Source organism: Podarcis melisellensis, assembly GCF_964234715.1.
Source record: "Podarcis melisellensis genome assembly, chromosome: 6".
In the NCBI taxonomy this organism is placed as follows: Eukaryota; Metazoa; Chordata; class Lepidosauria; order Squamata; family Lacertidae; genus Podarcis; species Podarcis melisellensis.
In genome coordinates this window covers 95,963,704-95,985,366 of record NC_138538.1, presented here as the reverse complement: position 1 = coordinate 95,985,366, position 21,663 = coordinate 95,963,704, and the positions used below count along the sequence as shown (strand labels likewise).

The window sequence follows — 21,663 nt, the reverse complement described above, 5'->3', positions numbered from 1 at the left end:
AAGTGTTTGAAATCAAATGCAGAAGATGCTTCTGCTATGAAATAAGGTGAAGGAGCAACCTTTGGTGGTAAATTTTTGATGACTAATAATAATAATAATAATAATTTATTTATACCCCGCCCATCTGGCTGGGCTTCCCCAGCCACTCTGGGCAGCTTCCAACAAAACATTAAAATACAGTAATCCATCAAACATTAAAAGCTTCCCTATTAAATGATTGACTGGTGGATTGACTGAGTTGGAGACAGACAGAACTGATCACTGGAAAGGTCCCCTCATCAAGCTCCAGGAGGTGCTTTGACACGACTACCATTGATTTCATATGGCCAGACTGTGTTCCGTGTTAACCGGGGAGAGCAGGGAGTGCCACCTGGACTTTATGCCCTTGTGCATCAAAATGCTTTGAGTTGGTTTGCCTCGAAGAAATGGCTCCTGGAGATTTATAGAAATCTTCTCAGGATCACTGCCGTGACTAAAAGTCCTTATTCCTTTCACAGATATTGATGGCCCAACTGATCTGGTAACCAACCAAGTAACAGAAGACACAGCTACCATTTCTTGGAATGGGGCCCAGGCTCCAATAGATAGATATGTGGTGAGCTACACCTCAGCTGATGGTGACACCAAAGAGATCTTTGTGGGGAAGGACAAGGAAACCACTACCCTGATGGGTTTACATCCAGGCATGGAGTATACCATCTATATCTGGGCTGTGAAGGGAACCCAACAGAGTAGGAAAGCAAGCATAACAGCTGAAACAGGTAACCCAGAGATGTGATATTATGAAGTTTTGTGCTGTGTTCCTTTCTGCCTGTATTTTGTTTCTTATTTTCATACAGTATGTAAGGTAAGGTAAAGGTAAAGGTACCCCTGCCCGTACGGGCCAGTCTTGAAAGACTCTGGGGTTGTGCGCCCATCTCACTCAAGAGGCCAGGGGCCAGCGCTGTCCGGAGACACTTCCGGGTCACATGGCCAGTGTGACATCGCTGCTCTGGCGAGCCAGAGCTACACACGGAAACGCCGTTTACCTTCCCGCTGGTAAGCGGTCCCTATTTATCTACTTGCACCCGGAGGTGCTTTCGAACTGCTAGGTTGGCAGGCGCTGGGACCGAGCAGCGGGAGCGCACCCCGCCGCAGGGATTCGAACCGCCGACCTTTCGATCGGCAAGTCCTAGGCGCTGAGGCTTTAACCCACAGCGCCACCTGCGTCCCCTATGTAGCCCTTGTTAAATGTTATAAAATTTTAGGATCAGTTCATCGGGGAGAATGAGCACTTACATTGTAAGTCATTGATGGAAGAAGTTGAGAGTTTTTCACATTGTGAAGACAAGCTTCTGAACTTAGGTCTAGAAGTGTGCCAAATGGAGATTCATTGCCAAGCTCAGGCCAACAGAAGGAACTACTGCCAGACCAGTGAGGAATTTCTTGACTACCCTAGGCCAGAAAGGGTCATATACGATACTACCTGATCTCTGTGAATGCTTCCAGTTCAGCTGTGCTAACTGATCTGAGCTAGAAGGAGAGTGTTCCTGCCTTTTCCTTGATGGACAAGCATTCTGTTAAGTAATTTACTTGCATTAGTAAAGGTAAAGGGACACCTGACCGTTAGGTCCAGTCGCAGACGACTCTGGGGTTGCGGCGCTCATCTCACTTTATTGGCTGAGGGAGCCAGCATACAGCTTCTGGGTCATGTGGCCAGCATGACTAAGCCGCTTCTGGCGAACCAGAGCAGCGCATGGAAACGCCGTTTACCTTCCCGCCGGAGCAGTACCTATTTATCTACTTGCACTTTGACGTGCTTTCAAACTGCTAGGTTGGCAGGAGCAGGGACCCAGCAAGGGGAGCTCACCCTGTTGTGGGGATTCAAACCGCCAACCTTCTGATCGGCAAGTCCTAGGCTCTGTGGTTTAACCCACAGCGCCACCCGCGTCCCAAGCACCACCCGCGTTGCATCATCAATGGCTAATTCCACCTTCCCAGATTCTGCCCCTCCCTCACATTAGTTAATTCAAATTCTTACGCATCAAGATGCACGTATGCACGACATTTTACTTCCGAGTAAAAAATCTACTTGCCAGTCTAGCCATGGCAAAGTAAAGTCCCACAGATCAAAATAATAAATGACAAAGTCTCAAGAAGGTTATAACTGATATAGAAAGAAAACAATAATAATACCTCCATTTTGGTTCACAGAGATAGATGGCCCTACAAACCTGAAAACAGACCAAGCAACAGAGAACACAGCCACTATCTCTTGGAATAAGGCATTGGCTCCTATAGACCGGTACATACTTAGCTACACCTCTGCTGATGGAGACACCAGAGAGATCACAGTTGGGAAGGATAAGACCAGCACCACCTTGACTGGGCTGAAGCCAGGCATGGAGTATGTCATCTACATCTGGGCTTTGAAGGGGAGCCAGCAGAGCAAGAGGACAATCACAAAGACACTGACAGGTAACTTAAGTGAGGAGCAGTGGAGAGAGGTGATGGGATTGTTGGTTTTTAATGATGCGGTTACAGAACTGAAAGATGAATTCCCTGGATGCCTAGATCCAGGTTTGGGGCAATTACTCTTTAGTGAGAGAGGCTTGGCAGAGATTTAATATAGCAAAACGTGCAGCAAAGTATGGAAATGTTGGTGTTAGACCTTTAAGATCTCCCCTTCTAAACCCCCTTCCAAAGTCCCCCCCCCTTCCCCTAGCAAAGAGACCACACATTTGGCAATTTAAAAATAGTTTACTTACAAACTCTTCAAAGGTTAGATTCATGTGCTTTTCCATAAAGCAGCAAGAAAAGATGGGCAGTAGAACTTAGTTTCAAAAATAGTAAGAGTTTCTAAATTATCTGTATAGAAACACAAATATGGCTTGCTAAAGCCATCCAGCTTAGACATCCTTACGGGTCAGGTTCACATGGTGGAGAGTGAGAGAACAGAGTTTGGTAACCCTTATTCCCAAGGTGAGAGGATGTGATGCAGCTACGCCTGGCAGGGCAGCTTACTCCATGGTCTTAACCCCTCCGTGCATTAACTAGAGTTAAGCATTAACAAGGCTGTCAAATCTCTGTTGGCTCCAGAGCTTTTTTGGGTGATGCTGACAATAATAGTTATTTCAGTAATCTGTTCCTTAGCCCTATAATGGAATGCCCAGGAGTATTATCCTCGCTTAATTAAAAAAATAATGCAGGGCTGTTTCTAAAAGAGGTTTTGAAATTACAGCTGAAATAAGAATGTAGTGGTCAGTTTGTTAAGTGGACTTGCTACTCTGGGCATTGTACAGCTGTGTTTGGATATCTGCACTGGTTTCTGTGTTGGTTTCAGGGCCCAACTCATTTTTAAAGCCATAAAACAGAATCAGAGGGGTTTTTTTGTTTTTTTTTAAAGCAACAATGATACAAGCGAGATTAAATCACATTTCTAACACCATGTATGCTTTGACCCTTAGCATTGCTAAGGCTTAGCAGTTATGCAGCACTGAAAAATTTCTGCTCTCGATGCTTCTGGCTCTGTGCTACATCACCCCATAGGGAAATATGGATATCTGCTCTGTGGACTTCTCCCAACACTATATGTAATGGAATACTAATGGAACTTCCTTCATTATACAAATAGCAGTATTATGGACATAGTGAGATACTACAAAATTTGCAGAAGCAGTACTGCACAATACTAATGGCAAGCCTACTGACATACCTTGTCCTAGGAAGGTGAATTTGAGGCCCTGCAGCTCCCTCTGTTGTCCACATGTGAAGAAGCTTGCACTGGACATTTTTTCAGGCTGTTTCTCTGCCAGTTTCCCTCTCCTGCAGCCAATTTTGCCTGCTCAGAGTCTTCATATTACAGCATAATTTATTTTTTGAACTGCCAAATTCACGCACACCTAGCTGGACTCTCTTATTAGACAACACTAACTTTGCTGGGATGTGTGTGCGCGCACGACTGGGAACTTGACTTCTCGAAGGGACAGTAAGGTAAAGGTAAAGGACCGCTGGAGGGTTAAGTCCAGTCAAAGGCAACTATGGGGTGCTGTGCTGATCTCGCTTTTCAGGCCAAGGGAGCCGGTGTTTGTCCACAGACAGCTTTCCAGGTCATGTGGCCAGCAGGACTAAACCGCTTCTTAAGCTGGAACATCCCCTATATCAGATTTGGCTAATGTGTGACCTGGTCAGGTGATCCCTGGCCATTGGCCATGCTGGTTGGGACTGATGGGAGTTGGAGTCCAACCCATCAGCAGGGCACCATGTTGGCTAGATCCACAGTCAGCTTAATCATGTATACTCAGATCTGAGCCCCATTGAGTTCAGTGTGATTTACCTCCAGGTAAGTGTTCATGGGAGAATGAACTGAATGTTTTCTCACCATGCTCCTGGCGGATGTGTTCATTTATCCCACATCACCTCTGGTAAACAGGCTTTGTGGATTCTTATATTGTTTCAAAAAACCGCAAAACCTGTTTGACCAAATGCAACTGTGGGATGAAAGATATGTGTGAACCAAATGCAACTGTGGAATGAAAGATATGTGTGAACCCATGGGGGAATCAAAGTCTCTATCAAACTACTCTTAAAAACTAAGAGGAGCTTTACTATGCTCATGAAAATAAGTTTTGTTTTAGTGGGATTGCATTTGGATGGTGATGTTTACAGATACTCTGACATGTGTGTAATTTTTTGTAGCTGTATGGCTATGGAGATCTGATAGTTATGACAACTCTATGCTGTCACTATCAACTCTGTGTTGTATGTTTGCCTTGAAATAGCACAGCCTGCTCTTACGGCTGCAGTTCAAGAATCAACTAAACAGGAGGTTGGCAAAACATTGATTTATGTGTCCTGGCATTTTTAAATTTTATTTTATAGTAGCCTATGGGCTGAGCTTGCTCAGCTACCAGCCAGAAACAAGGATTGGTCTGGCATGTGTGTTGCTGTTTGTCTGCCAGTTTGCCAGCCATGATGAGAGTTCCAGACATGTGGAAGGGCAGCCAGAGAACACAGAACCACAGGCAGCTTTGTGCGCAGAGCTAACTTCATAATATTGGAGCTTCAGCACAAGATAAGAGGCTGCCTGCCCTCATGCAAGGCCTTCCGGCCTCTTCAACTGCCGCAAATCTTTTCTGTAACTGATTTATGTAAGCAAGTTCTTAGATAACGAGTCTGACAAAAATAAAATCCACCCATTCTTTCTCACACAGATCTGAAGTACTCATTACTATATTTTTCCGTGTATAAGACGCCCCCATGTGTAAGACTCCCCCTAATTTTTGGGACTCAAAATTAAGAAAATGCAGTATGTATAAGACGACTCCTTATTTTAAACTTCAGAAATTTAGGAAAAAATATAGTCTTAAACATGGAAAAATATGGTATACTACCTGTTTTTTAAATGATCTTGTGAGATTTTTTTTCCTACTTAAGCCAGGTTGAAACACATGTTCCCATGTTATACTGATTTATTACCCAGCGTAGGGGCCAAAGTAGTTACTTATTATATGAATTCGGTACCCTGCTGTTCAGTTAAAACTTTCAGAGCAGCTTGAGAGCAGTAAATAAAATCAGCAAACATGTTATATAAAAAAATTAAAATTCAGTTGTAATTGAAAGAAAAAGAAACTCTTGAAAAGCCTGGATAAATTAAAATTATTTTATCTGGTCATCAATCTCATTTTTGGGGGTGGGGCACTTTATGCATTACCATAAAAGAATAACTGCAGCACCTCAAAATGATAAAAGCGGCTTCATTTTTGCATTAATCTAAATACATTAATTTATAAGTATAGTTACAAAATTGTTATAATTAAAACTAGGGTTTGCTATCCTTTGGCCCCCCAGATAGTCTCTTGCCATTGGCTGGGGCTGATGGCAGCTGAAACACACCGTGTCTCTCTCCATAGCGGGGGAGTCTGTGCCCAGGTGACCCCTGTGCTTGCTCAGTCTGCTCCCCAGGGCAGCTTCAAGACCCCTGCCAGCCTTTTCCATGTTTCCTACCTTTGGACTTGACTTGGAATGGGCACAGCCTTTCAGTCAGGAAAGTCTCCTCAGCGCCAGGCAGGCATCCCTAAGGAGGGCATTCTGGAACTGGTGGCCACCACAGAGAAGGCCAAGGGGAAGTCGATTTCCTTGTTACCCAAAAGCCATCTTGCTGAGCTTAAGCAGAGGAGCTATAGTGCACAAGAACTGCTCTACTATTTCCCCTCTGATTACTTTTCTGGTCAAATTTCTTTCCCCTAGCTTCTGCTCAATGAATGGGAGATGAGACGTTGCTATGGCCTCTTCCCCCTCTCCACTTAAGACTACAGCCTCTTGCATGGGGGGGGGGGAGAACCTTAGTTAAGTCTATTTATTTGCTTGATTTAGGGGGGGAGCAGACACCCCCTGCTCCCCCTGGCTATTCCCATGGCCTCTTGCAGCTGATTTTCATTGAGGTGGGGGGAAAGCTGTGAGACTGCCATGTAAAATCTAATGTGGCTCTAAATAATTTCTGAAACCACATTCACAAGTCTAGTCTTTTTTCTAAATAACATGTTATAAGAATTTTAAGGTCTTAGATATATAATAAATGTTCATCAATGTGCCAGGCAGGCACGTACGTGAGTGTGTGAACCGCATGTCTGGAGCAGCGCAGGGGGACAGTCCTGAAAGCATTTTGACTCCCAAGCTGACCAAGTGTTTCTCTGCAAGGAGGGAGGAGGTGAAAGAAACCTTCCCATTGTCTCAGGAATTAGGTACGGTAATTGCCATCTCAAAGGAATGGCCGGACCACCAGAAAGGGCAATCAGATAAGGCATTATCAGATAACTTGGCAGACAGGAAAAACAGCAACATTCAAATTTCTGTTGTAGACCGCCTTTTTTGTGATGTAGGTATGATGTTTGTTGGGGGTGGTCTTGGGCTACACCCTTCTGTGATGTATGTTTGGAGGGGTGGTCTGGAGCTTCAGGGCAGGGAATTTCAACATGCATATATAAGGCCTTGTGCGCCATTGTTCAAGGTCCTCCTCCTCTCTCCTGTGTGGGTGGGGAGCACCCTGTTGCAACAGATCAATAAAGATCAGGCTTACTAGCTGCTTTGCTTCTCAATATTCTCTGGTTGGTCTCTGTTATTTTCTCCTACTGATAGAGAACCTACAAAAGGACTCTATATGGGCTCTTGGGTACCCCATAAGGGAAAAGGAGCAGGTTTTTTTTTTACTTATCTCAAATGTAAACACTTTGTGATAGCTTGATGGCCCTGGATGTTTCTAATGGCCTGGTTCACTACTTTGAGGCACTGAAGTATGCAGCATCCCCAAGCTCCTTGGGCTGGAGGCTGAATAAAACAGCATCTTAGTGGAAATAAGATGTATGCTAACCCAGAGACAGAGCCGGCATGAAGCAAAGGTGGAGAAACGGCTACTGTCTTTCGCAAAGCAGGATTGGGTGTGTGTGTGTGCGCGAGTGGAACTGATGCTGCTTTAGACTGTTTTGCAAAAGATTTTAATACTCCTAACAAGGAAAATAAAGGCAGACCTTGGAATTTCTAACCACTCAGGGAATTGTGGAGGGGGAAATGGTTCTTCCAGTAGTTTGTTCAATTCCTCTTAGGAATATGGGGAGGTCAAATCTCTTTCTTTCTACACAGGTTATTGTAATGAATAAACCATATAGCAGCTTAAAACACCTTCACCCGCTTTGTCTTTTGCCTAGAAATTGACCATCCCAGGAATGTCCGTGTGTCAGATGTAACACAGTCCAGTGGATTGGTCACTTGGACACCACCTGATGCTCAGATCAGTGGCTATCTTCTCACCTATCGGGAACCAGATGGTACTATCAAGGTAAGTCTGTAAATTGCTATGTGAGCAAATGTAAGATTAGCTAAGCCAACAGTTCAAAAACGCACAAGCTTTTCACCAGTGAACCCAGATTTGATACAGAGATTCGCTACATATGCTTTGCATTTAATGTTTTTAAGTTATATGAAAAGTTGGTACAGGTGGCATAACTGTAAAGCAACACTGAATCATCATGAAGATTTGGCATGTAGCCACTATATAGTCAGGGGCCCCCTTTTGCCTCATTTTAGTTCTGAAAATGTCCAGCCCACACACAAGATGGTTTATGATATACAATTATAATAAGGCATTAAAACCACATAAAAGCAAATTATAGAAACAGCAGTTATAAAAGCAATCTTGAAATGCAGCCTAGAGATAAAACAGTATTTTTACAACCTTTTAAAAAGCAGAAAAAGAACAGTTGATTTCAGAGATTAAAAGTGAAGCTTTTAATTTGAATTGCTCCATCCTTGTGTTTTGGGAATATAAATACAGCCTCTTCTCTTCAAATATTGGAACTTATTCTATGAATGCTATGAACTACGAACCTCAACTATTATTCACCGAGTACTGTGTGCATCTGACTTGCTCCTCTAGGAAGGGCAGTCTGTGTCTTTTTGGATCCTGTGGAATCAATTCCAATCAGCCCCAGCCAGCATGCCTGATGGTCAGGGATGATGGAAGCCACACGTTCCCCTACCCTCCTCTAGAAAAACTGCATTTTTCACTTCCCCATGGATCACAACCATCCTTGGGTAGCCAGTCATCTCTCTCCCTGCCTCTTACAGGGATTGGAGGTGAAGGTCAAGAAGGGCTGGAGCCAAATTGTCAATGAAATGTAATTTTTGCCTCTCTTTTCTTTTGTGTGTCAGGAAGTGCGGTTAGGTCCTAATGAGGAAAGGTTTGTCCTAGAAGGCCTTACTCGAGGAACCAAATACACCATACATATCATGGCCTTTAAGGGAGACCGCTGGAGTCGAAAAACAACTACCACCTTTTCTACAGGTAGGTTTGGGGAACTGCAGCAAAACTTCCTCGACCTGTTGTTCAAGATTGTGCTGAAATTTCAGGATTTTAGCCGCCTTCTTGGGGTCTCCAGGGGAAGAAGTAATTTGCACCAAACGGAATCTTAGTAGGAAAATATGTGACTGAAAACCATAATCACAAATCATACACATTCATTTTTATAACCAAGTATTTGATGATATCATCAGGAGCAGAATGGAACACAAATTGAGCTCAGATTAAACTTAATATAGTTTTGTTTGCCAAACCCAGTACTGAATTGAGCTGAGGGAATGTGCCCATCACCATCTAACATGTATTTTTGCTTTGAGAGGTTGAACTCCTGTTTCTGGTGATCTGAGAAACATTATGGGTATATTTAAAAGAATCCTAAGATCAATGTCTTAATAGCCTATTCTGAAGACATTCTAAATTTGATGATTTTGCACGTCAGATTTGAATAGTAATAGTGGAATAAGTTTTAACAGGTCAAGAACTGGCGGCACTTTCAGATCTTACATAGTAAATATGCCAGAATTTCAAAGTACCGCATACATGTTTTCCAGTTTTTAATTTTCCATAATGTAGATGTGACTGCTGAGCCCCTTAACTGGAAAGTAAACTCAGTTATGAGAGTGATCATCAAGACACCAGTTAGGAGGAGCTCATCTGTGGTGAGCAAGAAGGACTTTTGTTTTAGCTTATACCCGAGACCTTTTGTGGCAAAACGAATTCAAGGATGCTAACCATCTGTGAAGCCTCAACAGAGAATGAGATGGGAGAATCTTATCATCAGCTCAGAGACGACCAGAAAGTAGGGACCCTGTTTTAATTCAGATGTTAACATCATTATTAAATAAGTTTAAAAGGTGAGGCTCCAGTATAAAACCTTGTTTGATGCTACTATATTTGGGAATACGGTGGAAGAAGAGTTCAGTGTGATGAAATCTTACATTCAGACTGGTGTTTGAATATAACATCCTTACACAAAATGACGAGAGGTGTGCTGATGGAGCCAAAGGCAACCTTAAAGTTGACAAAAGCTACAAACAAGTCCATTTTTTAAATGTTGGCATACTTAAGAATTAAGTGGGCAAGCACAAAACAGTTGTCTAATAACAAGTAGACAGCTTTAAAGCTGGATTGTTCAGAAAACCCCTTCTTCAAACTTAAACAGGAGTATTTTCCATGTAGATTTATGAAATATACTCGGAGTCCTGCAGTGATTTCATACTCTTTATTGCAGCTTATAAAAAGAATAATCAATTTCCCCCCAAAACCTCAGGCTTTTATATACAGTGGTACCTCGGGTTACATATGCTTCAGGTTACAGACTCCGCTAACCCAGAAATAGTGTTTCAGGTTAAGAACTTTGCTTCAGAATGAGAACAGAAATCGTGCTCCGGTGGCAGCAGGAGGCCCCATTAGCTAAAGTGGTGCTTCAGGTTAACAACAATTCCAGGTTAAGAATGGACCTCCGGAACGAATTAAGTACTTAACCCGAGGTACCACTGTACGTACATTATTTACACAATGAGTCTCGTCTGATTGGCTGATTCTGCTTCCCTCCTGGAGCCTGATTGGTCTTTTCCTGCAGACCAATCAGCTGTTGCATTCTATGATCCTACCAGCCTGATTGGTCTTCTCCTGCAAGCCAATCAGTTGTTGCATTCTAGAATCCCACTTACCTATTGTTCTAGGATCCAAGCTTAGTACATAACAATATACTATAATATCTATCCATTTATTTGGTCTTTGTGAGTTCATGACTCAAGTGAGATTTGAAGTGGGAGCTCACAAGTCATGCTGGGTTTTCTGCTACACTGCCTCAACTCAGAAAGATATATGGACAAAGCCATCAGGGTCACAGACCTACTGTTTATTTGAAAGGAACAATTGTATTCTTCATCCTTCATTTGCTCCCTGAGAAGCATATAAGCTGAAAAACTGACAGTGGGAAAAACAGTAAGAGAGAAGGAAAGACAAGGGTTTGGAGAGATGGCTATAAGCAAACACAGCTAGACATAAATGCTGTGCAATCCTATGCATGTCTTCTCAGAAGTCAATCCTATCACATTCCATGGGACTTGCTCCCAGGTAAGTGCTGGAAGTGACAGAGTGCTGATCAATTTGCACTGCAGGCTGATGTAACTGCATGAGAAAGAGCAGACAGAGAGAGGAAACGCCAGACTTCCTCGGCTGTCTTCCTTTTGTTGACCTTCCTTCAGACGGATAATCTTAGGGTTGGTGGTTTCCCTTCCTACCCATCTTCCTTCTCCTTCATGCCTCCCTGATGACTTTGAGCTCTCCCTCTTGAGGTGCAAAAGCAAGGACCGCTTCTTGCATCTCCATTGTAGGTAGACAGAATTAGAGATATTTCCTGTCGAGCCTGCATTTCTGGTAACAAATATTAGCTTGCTTCTTTTCCTAAACTCAGTGTGTCTCAGTGTGATTGTATGCAAGGTAAAGTGTGCTCCTCCAGCAGGAATTCTATATCCAGTTCAGTTTCTGCTGGGTGTTCCAAACAAATGCTAACAGTAAGTATGTACAGGCTGGCAGCCTTAGCCTTGATTTATGGAACCGCATTTGATCATGTTCATGCCTCCTTTTGGGTCTCCCTGCCCTCTGCTATTCGTGGTCTGTGTACAATAGGGGATAGATTTATTTGGCCTATTCTTGCTCTTTCCGACACCAACTGAAATTCAGCTATCAATTGAAATTTGCAGTTGTCCAAATTTTGCAAAGCAGTTGTCAAAACAAAAAACCGTATATATAAAGAAAGGGAGAGTACACAAAAATGCACACATTAGTGAAAATAATGCATAAAATGCATTTGATTAAGCTGTGTGCAAAAATGTGTATTAGGAGGAAGGCACAGAAAATGCATGTGAACTTGCATACAAATTCCCCCTCCCCAACATTTTTGCAAACTGAACTTAAGAATGGAAAACTGGAAAATCTAGAGAAACGGTGGCCCTGGCCTCCTTTATATTGCTGTGCTGTACAAATATTCTTTGTTTTTCATCTTTCTTTTTGAACTTGCTCACTTGGCTTCCCCCCTCCTTTGCTCCTGCAGTCAGTTTGCGCTATCCCTTCCCTGCGGACTGCAGCCAGACCCAGGAAAACGGACACTCTGCCAGCGGCATGTACACCATCTACCTGAACGGTGACGTCAACAGACCCCTGCAGGTGTACTGTGACATGGCCACTGATGGAGGCGGATGGATAGTGAGTTCTGCTCTTAAACAGCTCTATTTTCTATCCTTTCACAAAGCACTCATGCGACAGATTTGGCCCTTTTCACCAAGGGGAATGAGGCAGCATCACTTGGTGGTCATATTGCAACCAACCACACCAAAAGCATACTTGCCTCTGCAGGACCTGCACAAAAATTCAGGCAGTATTGTGGGGGATGAGGTGAGTAGCAGCACGCAGGTCAAAGCACAAACCCCTGGAAAGCTAGCAGTGGTAGTCAGAAATGCAACAGCACAAGGCAGGGTCTTCATATGCTTCAAAAAGCCTATCTCGAAGTTTCGTTGTTAGGGGTGAGTGGATGTCCTGCATTGCTTCCTGTTCTTGCTTGTGGGCTGGTTCAGCCCTTTGGTTTCCTCTTTTCTGCATTATCATTTAACCAGGAGAATTTCTAATTTGGGAACTGGTTTCTCCACGCTGTTTACTTCGTCTCTCTCCCCTCCCTGCCTTTACAGCTTACTGATATGCATGAGTTCATGCACACAATGGTTTAAACTCTGCACAAAAAGAAATATTGGTGAGATAAGGGGGTCTTTTTCCTCCTGTGATTTAATCAATAACCACATGAAGTGGGGGGTGGGGTGGGGAGAGAGAGGAGAAGAACCAAAAGCTGCATAGAGCTGCACAGGTGCCATGGAAAGAAAGAAAGAAAGAAAGAAAGAAAGAAAGAAAGAAAGAAAGAAAGAAAGAAAGAAAGAAAGGACCACAAAGGCATTGGTGTTACTCTACAAACAAAATAGAGATATTCAGATGGGGAGAATTCTATAATTCATGGTCAAATTAAGTTGGCCTCATCAGGTTAGGTATTTCTTATTGCGCCTGTTGTTTGAGCCTTCTTATCTTCAGTTTCCATCTCTCATCCTATCATTGGTGTTCTGTGTTCAAGGGACCAGACCTGTCACTTGGCTTTTGTTTGCTTTCGCAGGTCTTTCAGAGACGGAACACAGGGCAGCTGGATTTCTTTAAGCGCTGGAGGAATTACGTTGAAGGCTTTGGAGACCCTGCTGGGGAATTTTGGCTTGGTACTGTATCTGCATTCTGTATGTGACCAGGGAAGGGTGCCACAGTTTTTGTAAAAAGTGTAAAAAGTGCTGCTGCTCGTGCATATATAGTTATCTGGGCTTTCTGGCCAGATGGATAGGTGAGCTCAGTGGCTTAGGGTGGGCAGGGCGAGAGGGGCTGTGGCCCCGGGTGCAAGATTTGTAGGGGCGCAACTGCCAGTATCACCAACTAGTTGCACTGGAGAAGATGCACAATGGAGGGAGTGGGAAGGAAAGGAACCACAAAAAGGAGGGGGGGTCTCTTTCTCAGTGCTTTCTTTCTTGGTTTCAATTGGTGGATGCTGCTGCTGCTGCCAACACCCCCAAAAGTCCTTCTCCCCTGGGAGCTTGTGTGTGGGTCTTCAGCTCTTGGGGCGGGTGCGCTGGCAGTGCCAAGCAGCAGAAGCCTGTCTGTGCTGGAGGACTCTTCAAGCTGCTCCCTTCGCATACAAATCAGTTGCCAGGAGCTGAGCAGGTAGAGGAGAGGAAGGGCAAACGGAGGGAGAGGAGAGATTGGAGAGGAGCGAGGGCTCCAAGCAGGGAAAAGCAAATCACTCAAAGCAAATCCCTGGGTCACCCACGTGTACCTGGGGGGCGGTCTTCAAAGCCCCCCCCCCCGGCCAGCCCTGTCTCTTCCCAAAGGAGAGCATGCACATCTGGTGAGTGCCCTGCAAGAGCTGCCATTGACACCTCTACCTTTGTCCCCGCTGCCTTCGAGCTACCCTGCCTCACCGCTCAAGTCAAGCTGGCCAACAGACTGCCCCGGCCAGCCGGCTTGCGCTTGGCTCAGGCTGGTGGTGCAGGGAGCAGCCCCCAGGCAGCAGGAGAGGTGAAGGCACATTGCCTCCGAAGAGCAATGCATTTATGTCGCAAAAACAATGGGTGGAGTTCAGCTAAGTTTACTCTGGACATACTGAAATTTATAGCTTTGTCATGAAAACTTTCTGGCTTTGTTGCCTGGAAATATTTCTTGCTGGCCACGGACAATTGGAACTGTGGTTGTCTGCAAACTTACTCTGGACTGTTACTTTCAGGCCTTGAAAAGCTGCATCAGCTCACCAGTAACGTCCCCGTTCCCTATGAACTGAGGGTGGATTTACGAACGCACAATGAGTCTGCCTACGCCGTCTACGACCTCTTCCAGGTGGGCTCCAGCAGGGATCGATACAAGCTCTCCGTGGGGAAGTACAGAGGCACCGCTGGTAAGGGAAACGTTATTTGGCTTGCAGTATCGTGTGTAGTGCTAACGGAAAAATCCGCGGGCTCCCTTGGACAAAAACAAAGACACCAACCAGGATAACTTGGAGCAAAACAGCAGCCTATAGGTTTGGCCTTTATTGATCTGTTGCAACAGGGTGCTCCCCTCACTTGCAGGAGAGAGGAAGGACCCAGAAAAATGGTGTGCAAAGACTTTTGAAATTGCCACCCTGTAGATCAAGACCCCCAGAAACATCATACATACATTACAGAAAGGAGGGGTTGAGGGAGGAGTTGTGGTGGTAACCTGAGTGTCCTGTCACCTGGCTGTTTCCCCCTTTCCCCCTCCCCATGAGTACTTTCCAGGTGACAGGGGGGAGTTTGCAGTTTCCTGCCCCCAGAGGGAAGAGCTGATTATTGTCCTTTGTTCCAGTCCATGCTGAATCCACTCCCATATGCAAGTTCTTTGTGATCTTGATGGTCTTCTGTCTGGGACCATCAGGGTTGGCATAGCAACTGGGCAGGGCTCCTGTGTATGTGCTGGTATGCTGAAGGGATTATGGCTGCCCTGTATCAAACTTCCCCATTTTGTAGTCCTTCCTTCATGGAGTAAAATAAAAGTGGAACGGTGCAAATCCGATGTATGGTTGATTTTCTATGAATTTATAACAGAAGCATAGCGTATGTAGTGTGTGAGCGTGAGTGTGTGTGAAGTTTGTACAAACTGAATGATTGGGGGGCGGTTTCCTGCGACAGTAGACACTGGACACAGAAGCAGTGAGACACCCTTCACTGGGTGGAGCTAACTAACTTGTCAGGTGTTAACATGGCCAGAATCGAAATAATTTATGTACTGACCTGGTGCTCCCCTTCTCTTCTGGGCCACAGCACTCATTGGCCACAGCCAGCACATGGTGCTGAAGTCCAAAACAGCTGGAGGGCACCAGGTTGGAGAAGGCTGGTTTAACAGTATAGTCTTATAGAAAGCACAAAGCTTTATTTGCAGTTCTTCCCCATGAAATCACTTTATGACCTGTGTACAAAGAGAGAGATATACATGTGTGGTTTTATAGATGGAGCAAAACCACACCTGTGTGCTATATACATAAATGGGAGTATGTGTAAAGAGACAACACTAGCACAGACAACATAAATTTTATGCCTAAATCGAGTATGACCCTGGCACTTAAGGAGCCAGTAATATTTTCCCATTACCCTTCCAACAAAAATCATAATCCCCTTTAGTAGGTAATATAGCATATTTACAGAAAAACACCTTTGCCACCTTTCTCATACTCCAGTTGTGTTTGTTGACTCCATCAGTGTAACGATTTCTCAACTTCCCAAAAGCCACTCCTCTGCCAGAAGGGATACTTTTTGGTGCCTCAGTGGTAGGTGCTATGAAGAGATTTATTACTAGCTATTTATTCGCTTCATTGTTAGTCACTCCTTTAACTGTGCAGTCTTAGGTCTGTCTACTCAGAAGTATGTCCAGCTCAGAAGAACAAAAAAGGGGCTATTACAGAATTCCCCATAATACTTTTAATAATTTACTTCCAGTATATCTGTATAATCATGCAGGTTTACTAGCAGTGAATAAAGTCCACTGTGAGCTGACTACATTTCCAACATCCATCTAAGCTGCACATTTATGCAGGAGAAGCCGATGCTGATACAAATCTTGTATAGCTGGCCATTTGTGTTCTCTCATTTTAGCAGTAGTTGTGTAGTTGAGAAAAGTTACCTTGCATTCCTGATTCCTCTAGGCAGGCTTTCGCAGCTCTTATTTCAGGTACCCAGGTGTACTTGGGTTTTAATGAAGCCAGGTTCCCCATAGTCCTAATGCTGCCTTTCTTCCCCCAATTCAGGGGATGCCATGACTTACCACAATGGTTGGAGATTTACCACCTGGGACAGGGACAGCGACATCGCTCTCAGCAACTGCGCAATCACACATCACGGTGGCTGGTGGTATAAGAACTGCCACTTGGCCAATCTGAATGGCAAATATGGCGAAGACAAGCACAGTGAGGTGAGTACTGGGCACTCTGCCCAGCAAATGTGGGGAACCTTTGGCCCTCCAAAAGCTGCTGAATCACGACTCCCATCATCCCTGGCTATTGGCCATGCTGGCTGGCGCTGATGGTAGTTGTAGTCAGCAACACCTGGAAGGCCACAGGTCCCCACACCCACTGCATGGTTCTCCTTTTATATATCAGGTATGCAATTTTTTTCCCAAGTGCCTACTAAAGTTCTGGCAACATGAGGCACTTCCCTGCAGTTGTCATTAAAGTTTGGAACTGCCTTAGCAGTCTCACAAATGGAATGGAAACCCTTTCTATCCTGCCATCTCTTAACTCTGAATTTATATCAGGAGTTGTTATGCCTAGGGCTGAAATGTTTGATTTGTTTTTCATTGGATCCATCCATTAAAACATTTTACACATGTCTACTCAAATGTGAGCCCCACGGACACTTATTCCCAGGTAGAGGTGTATATAGGATTGCAGTATTAGGTTTTCTCATACAGTTGTTAGGAAAATCTGAAAACTGAAATTCTCACAACTTAATCATGAGCACAGACTCCCCCCCCCCCCAAATATGTCAGAAAATGGCTGCTGAGGTCTGGAACAAAGAGCCTGAAAGATGGGAAGATGAGCCCTTGTGCCCTTTTGCCGCATTTCTGCTGAAAAGCACATTGCAGCAGATTTATGGAGAAAGAGGAGCCACAGAGCAGTGCCTTAGTGGTTTAGAGACAACTATGACTCAGGAAAGGCTCTTCCTCCCCAGGTTGAATCTCACAGGCAGGTGGTAGCCTTTGGCAAGCTCTTCCTGCACAAAGAATAAGAGGCTAATAATAGTGACCTACCTTCCTAGATGCGGGTGGCGCTGTGGGTAAAACCTCAGCGCCTAGGACTTGCCGATCGCATGGTCGGCGGTTCGAATCCCCGCGGCAGGGTGCGCTCCCATCGTTCGGTCCCAGCGCCTGCCAACCTAGCAGTTCGAAAGCACCCCCGGGTGCAAGTAGATAAATAGGGACCACTTACCAGCGGGAAGGTAAACGGCGTTCCGTGTGCTGCGCTGGCTCGCCAGATGCAGCTTGTCACGCTGGCGACGTGACCCGGAAGTGTCTGCGGACAGCGCTGGCTCCCAGCCTCTTAATAATAATAATAATAATAATAATAAATTTTATTTATATCCCGCCCTCCCCAGCCGAAGCCGGGCTCAGGGCGGCTAACAACACCAAAAATAGTGCGACATTATAAAAACATTATAAAAATTAATTAAAATCAAGATTGATGGCAGCCATAAAGTTTTGTAAAGGTTGCCAGAGGAGGGAGTCAGGCTGCGCCCTAACCAAAGGCCTGGCGGAACAGCTCTGTCTTGCAGGCCCTACGGAAAGATGTCAAGTCCTGCAGGGCCCTTGTCTCTTGTGACAGAGCATTCCACCAGGTTGGAGCCGCAGCCGAAAAGGCCCTGGCTCTAGTTGAGGCCAGCCTAACCTCTCTGTGGCCTGGGACCTTCAAGGTGTTTTTGTTTGAAGACCGTAGGTTCCTCTGTGGGGCATACCAGGAGAGGCGGTCCCGTAGGTACGAGGGTCCTAGGCCGTATAGGGCTTTGAAGGTTAAAACCAGCACCTTAAGTGAGATGAGTGCACAACCCTAGAGTCTGGCAAGACTGGCCCGTACGGGCAGGGGTACCTTTACCTTTACCTTGCTAGATTACAAGACAGTGTATGTGAAATGCTTTGATCACTCAGAATTACTATGCTCAAAAGTATTGCACACTTTTCTTCCTCCTCCTCTTCTTTCCACCCTTCCTCATACAAAGACAAGAATAGCTAACAACATTCATAAAATGCAGCATAAAAGTGAAATTAAAACCACAATTCATAGTAATACATGATAACAATAGGATATGACATCAGTGTTCAAGCCAGTGGAGCAGGAAACATTTTAGACAGTTAGACAAACAGAAGTACTCCATCTGTGCTCTGAAGACCTGCAAACATCAGCTGGTGAGGGCACTCTGATCTGGAGAGACTTTCCTAGATGGCAGTTTATCAACACCTATTGAAAGGTTTTGGGGACTGGTTCTAATCCAGGGGGCTGTTGTGGCAGCTAGACTGGTGATTGGGATCAGCTGCCGAGACCATATAACACTGGTGCTGAAACACCTACATTGGCTCCCAGTACGTTTCCAAGCACAGTTCAAAGTGTTGGTGCTGACCTTTAAAGCCCTAAACTGCCTCGGCCCAGTATATCTGAAGGAGCGTCTCCACCCCCATCATTCTGCCCGGACACTGAGGTCCACCGCCGAGGGCCTTCTGTTGGTTCCCTCATTGCAAGAAGCGAAGTTACAGGGAACCAGTCAGAGGGCCTTCTTGGAGGTGGCGCCTGCCCTGTGGAACGCCCTCCCACCAGATGTCAAAGAGATAAACAACTACCTGACATTTAGAAGACATCTGAAGGCAGCCCTGTTTAGGGAAGTTTTTAATGTGTGACATTTTAATGTATTTTTACTCTTTTGTTGGAAGCCATCCAGAGTGGCTGGGGAAACCCAGCCAGATGGGTGGGGTATAAATAAATTATTTATTATTATTGTTGTTGTTGTTGTTGTTGTTGTTGGCCATAACAGTAAGTGAAAAATAATATGGTTGAAATGGTATTATTTCTACTATAAACATGGGCAGGAGTTTTAATTTTTGCCCACAGATTCAAGAAGTTTCTTTGGCATGCAAAAGATCCCTTGGTGTTTCCAGTTAAGAGCTGGAAAAGACTCTTGCCTGAAGCCCCAGAGAACCAGTCGACAAGGACAAGCCCGGGGTCTGACTTGGTGTAGCTCAGGGCAGTGTCCTTTGTGTGATGCTTGATTACCTGTTTTTCTCTTTCCAGGGAATTAACTGGGAGCCATGGAAAGGCCACTTGTTCTCCATCCCTTACACTGAGATGAAGTTCCGTCCACGCTCACACCCAATCTTGGGTAGAAAAAGGAGATCTCTAGCAGGGAAGGAACCCAGGGTTTAAAAGGGATGAAATGTGGTGCTTGTCAAGTGAAACATGGCGATGCATTATCATGTAACCATGTGACGTTGGGCTGCTTATTTTAGTACATTTATAATCGCATACAACTGGTTACAGGCTTCCTCAGAAGAATTATCTGGTTTAATTGGTTGGGATCAGCACAGAACCTGCACTGCACTATGGGTGCAATTTGAAAAGAATAAGATAGGAGACTAAGGGCTGGCTCAGAAATCTTCTTGTGGAGGGCCATGTCTATCGCGGCTCCCTCTGCTTGTTCTGATAGCTACCATGGATCAGGAGGGCCCATTCCAGCCCTCCAAAGGTTCCATGTTCTTGACAAGAACTTCCCCCACAGCAGGATCTTGCTTTTTCTTGCCAGAGAAAACAAAGAAGTCACCACACCATCTCTTTTCCTTCTTTGCTCTCTCTCTCTCTCTCTTTGGTGGATTTGCTTATTCCGCTCAACAAGGACCCGATTGGTCTGCTGTGCTCTGATTTCTGAGATGTAGCTTTGCAAAACCCAAGGTGCTAATTTAACATATTTTTCTATCCATGGTGTTCCCTGCAAGACAGTTGTCAAGTCACCAAAAGCCAACAGTATCAAACTCTCAAGCGCTGCTGAGAATGATGCGGTTGTATCTCAAAGATGCCTCTCCTAAATAAAGCACGACCTTTGCTCTTTTTCAGGGCTGACCCTGTCCATGAGGCAAGGTGAATCAAGAGCCTCAAGTGACAAAAGCCATGAGATGCAGCCCCACCCTGCAGGGAGAGAAGTGGCAGCAGCACTGGTTTCTGGCTAGATCTCACCGAATCTCACATGATCTCACTGAAATATTGCAAGATCTCACAGAGCAAGTGAGATCTCACTGGAAGCCAGCACTGCTGTGCAACACAGATGAGGCAGGCTTCAGCAGGGACGGGGGGGGGGGGAGTTTCCGTTTCACCTCAAGCAGCAAAGCAGAATGCGTTGCCCCTGTTCGTTCTTGTTCTTTGGCTCTATTCCCATGTGGGAAATTGTTTCATCCCCTTTTCTCCCACCCTCTTTTTCACTTGAGAAATTGTTTCTGTAGTAAGTCACAAAACTGTACCATTTCATACTACAAGTGTTCCTCCGTTTCCTCCTGCCCCAAATGCCTTGCTAAGGGGAACACTCCTCTCAGACATGTAGTTTTCTATGCGCAGAGATATTGTGCTAAGGAGAAGCCTCTGTTCTGCAGCCTGAAGTGACTCAGACCTGACTTAAGTTTGCCAAGCCATGTGTAAAACTTTAGTTATAGCACCACCTAATGTTGATTTCAAGTATGACTAAAGGGGCTTATAGCAAGTCAGTATTTCTAATGTTGTATATATGCTTTACTAGGGGGTGCGCTCCTACTTGTTCTGCTCACCAACACGTTCACCCCTTCCAGCTTCCCCTTCCCACCCTGTTCAACTGCTAAGCTCACCTTTTTCACCTTCCCAACACCATTTCTGAAGCCACTTCTCTCTTTTGTTCTGCAGTTCTGCTTTGCACACCTGTTTTCACCTTTCGCTTTCGTGTCCTCTGCACTCTTTTTCTGCAACCTCCTTGTACACAAACAATCCCCAGAGTAATCTCGTGCATCATCTCTGAGGGAATTTAATATATGATTCCCTGAGGACCTACGCGTGTGGATAAACAAAAGAATCGGCTGGGTACCTGGATTCAAAATTTGGGGCTAGCATACTGAGAGCCCCAGTAGCAGAGATTAAACTCACAAAAGCTGCAGTACAGCGTTAGGACTATAGATTGTTCATCTGCACACAGCAGCTGACCTCTTTCTACCCCTCTTGCAATGAGCAGACCATACACCTTTAAGTTTCAAATGCTTTACTTAACAGATTCAAGGTCTAAGTCATGCAGTGTTCCATGCAGCAGCAAGGATAATACAGGCAAGAGACCCCTCCATAGAAAATACAGAATATAGTTCCAAACATGTGCTGTAAGCTTTGGAGCAAGCTCACACATCTCCGTCTTGTTACATTATGCGCACACACACACACACACACACACAAACACGGGAAGTACAAAGCCTTTACTTTCTCTGTTTCCGGGTGTGACCTAGCTGAGTCTATCTAGCAATACAACTCTGTAGTCCTTTCCCCCTCCATGCACTAATTAGTAGTTGTGCATAGTTATGTTTGACTGCAGTGTCCCGCATCTTTCTCCTTCCATACAGGCAACCCCCAACTTGTGCAGGGTTGTGTTCCGGGTCATTGTGCGCTTGCGTGAAATCGCATGCAATTGAAACTCTGCCCCCACTCTTTCCTTTTAGTGATGTATTTTATTACCTTTCTGAGTCATTTCTGGGTT

The 21,663-nt window shown here is 44.9% G+C and overlaps 1 protein-coding gene across 1 annotated transcript in view; it reads left to right on the top strand.

Moving 5' to 3' along the window:
• Positions 1-20,529, top strand: part of TNN (tenascin N) — a gene marked incomplete at its 5' end in the record, with an annotated part of 34,316 nt that extends 13,787 nt beyond the window's left edge. Inside the window, 9 exons of the mRNA XM_081915467.1 lie at positions 498-761; positions 2,194-2,457; positions 7,683-7,813; positions 8,686-8,818; positions 11,895-12,046; positions 12,996-13,092; positions 14,145-14,312; positions 16,176-16,339; positions 19,203-20,529. Of these exons, the coding sequence (XP_081771593.1) occupies positions 498-761; positions 2,194-2,457; positions 7,683-7,813; positions 8,686-8,818; positions 11,895-12,046; positions 12,996-13,092; positions 14,145-14,312; positions 16,176-16,339; positions 19,203-19,334 (1,505 nt within the window). The 3' untranslated portion in view covers positions 19,335-20,529. The remainder of the gene's footprint in view (positions 1-497; positions 762-2,193; positions 2,458-7,682; positions 7,814-8,685; positions 8,819-11,894; positions 12,047-12,995; positions 13,093-14,144; positions 14,313-16,175; positions 16,340-19,202) is intronic.
• Between the last annotated feature and the right edge of the window lie 1,134 nt (positions 20,530-21,663).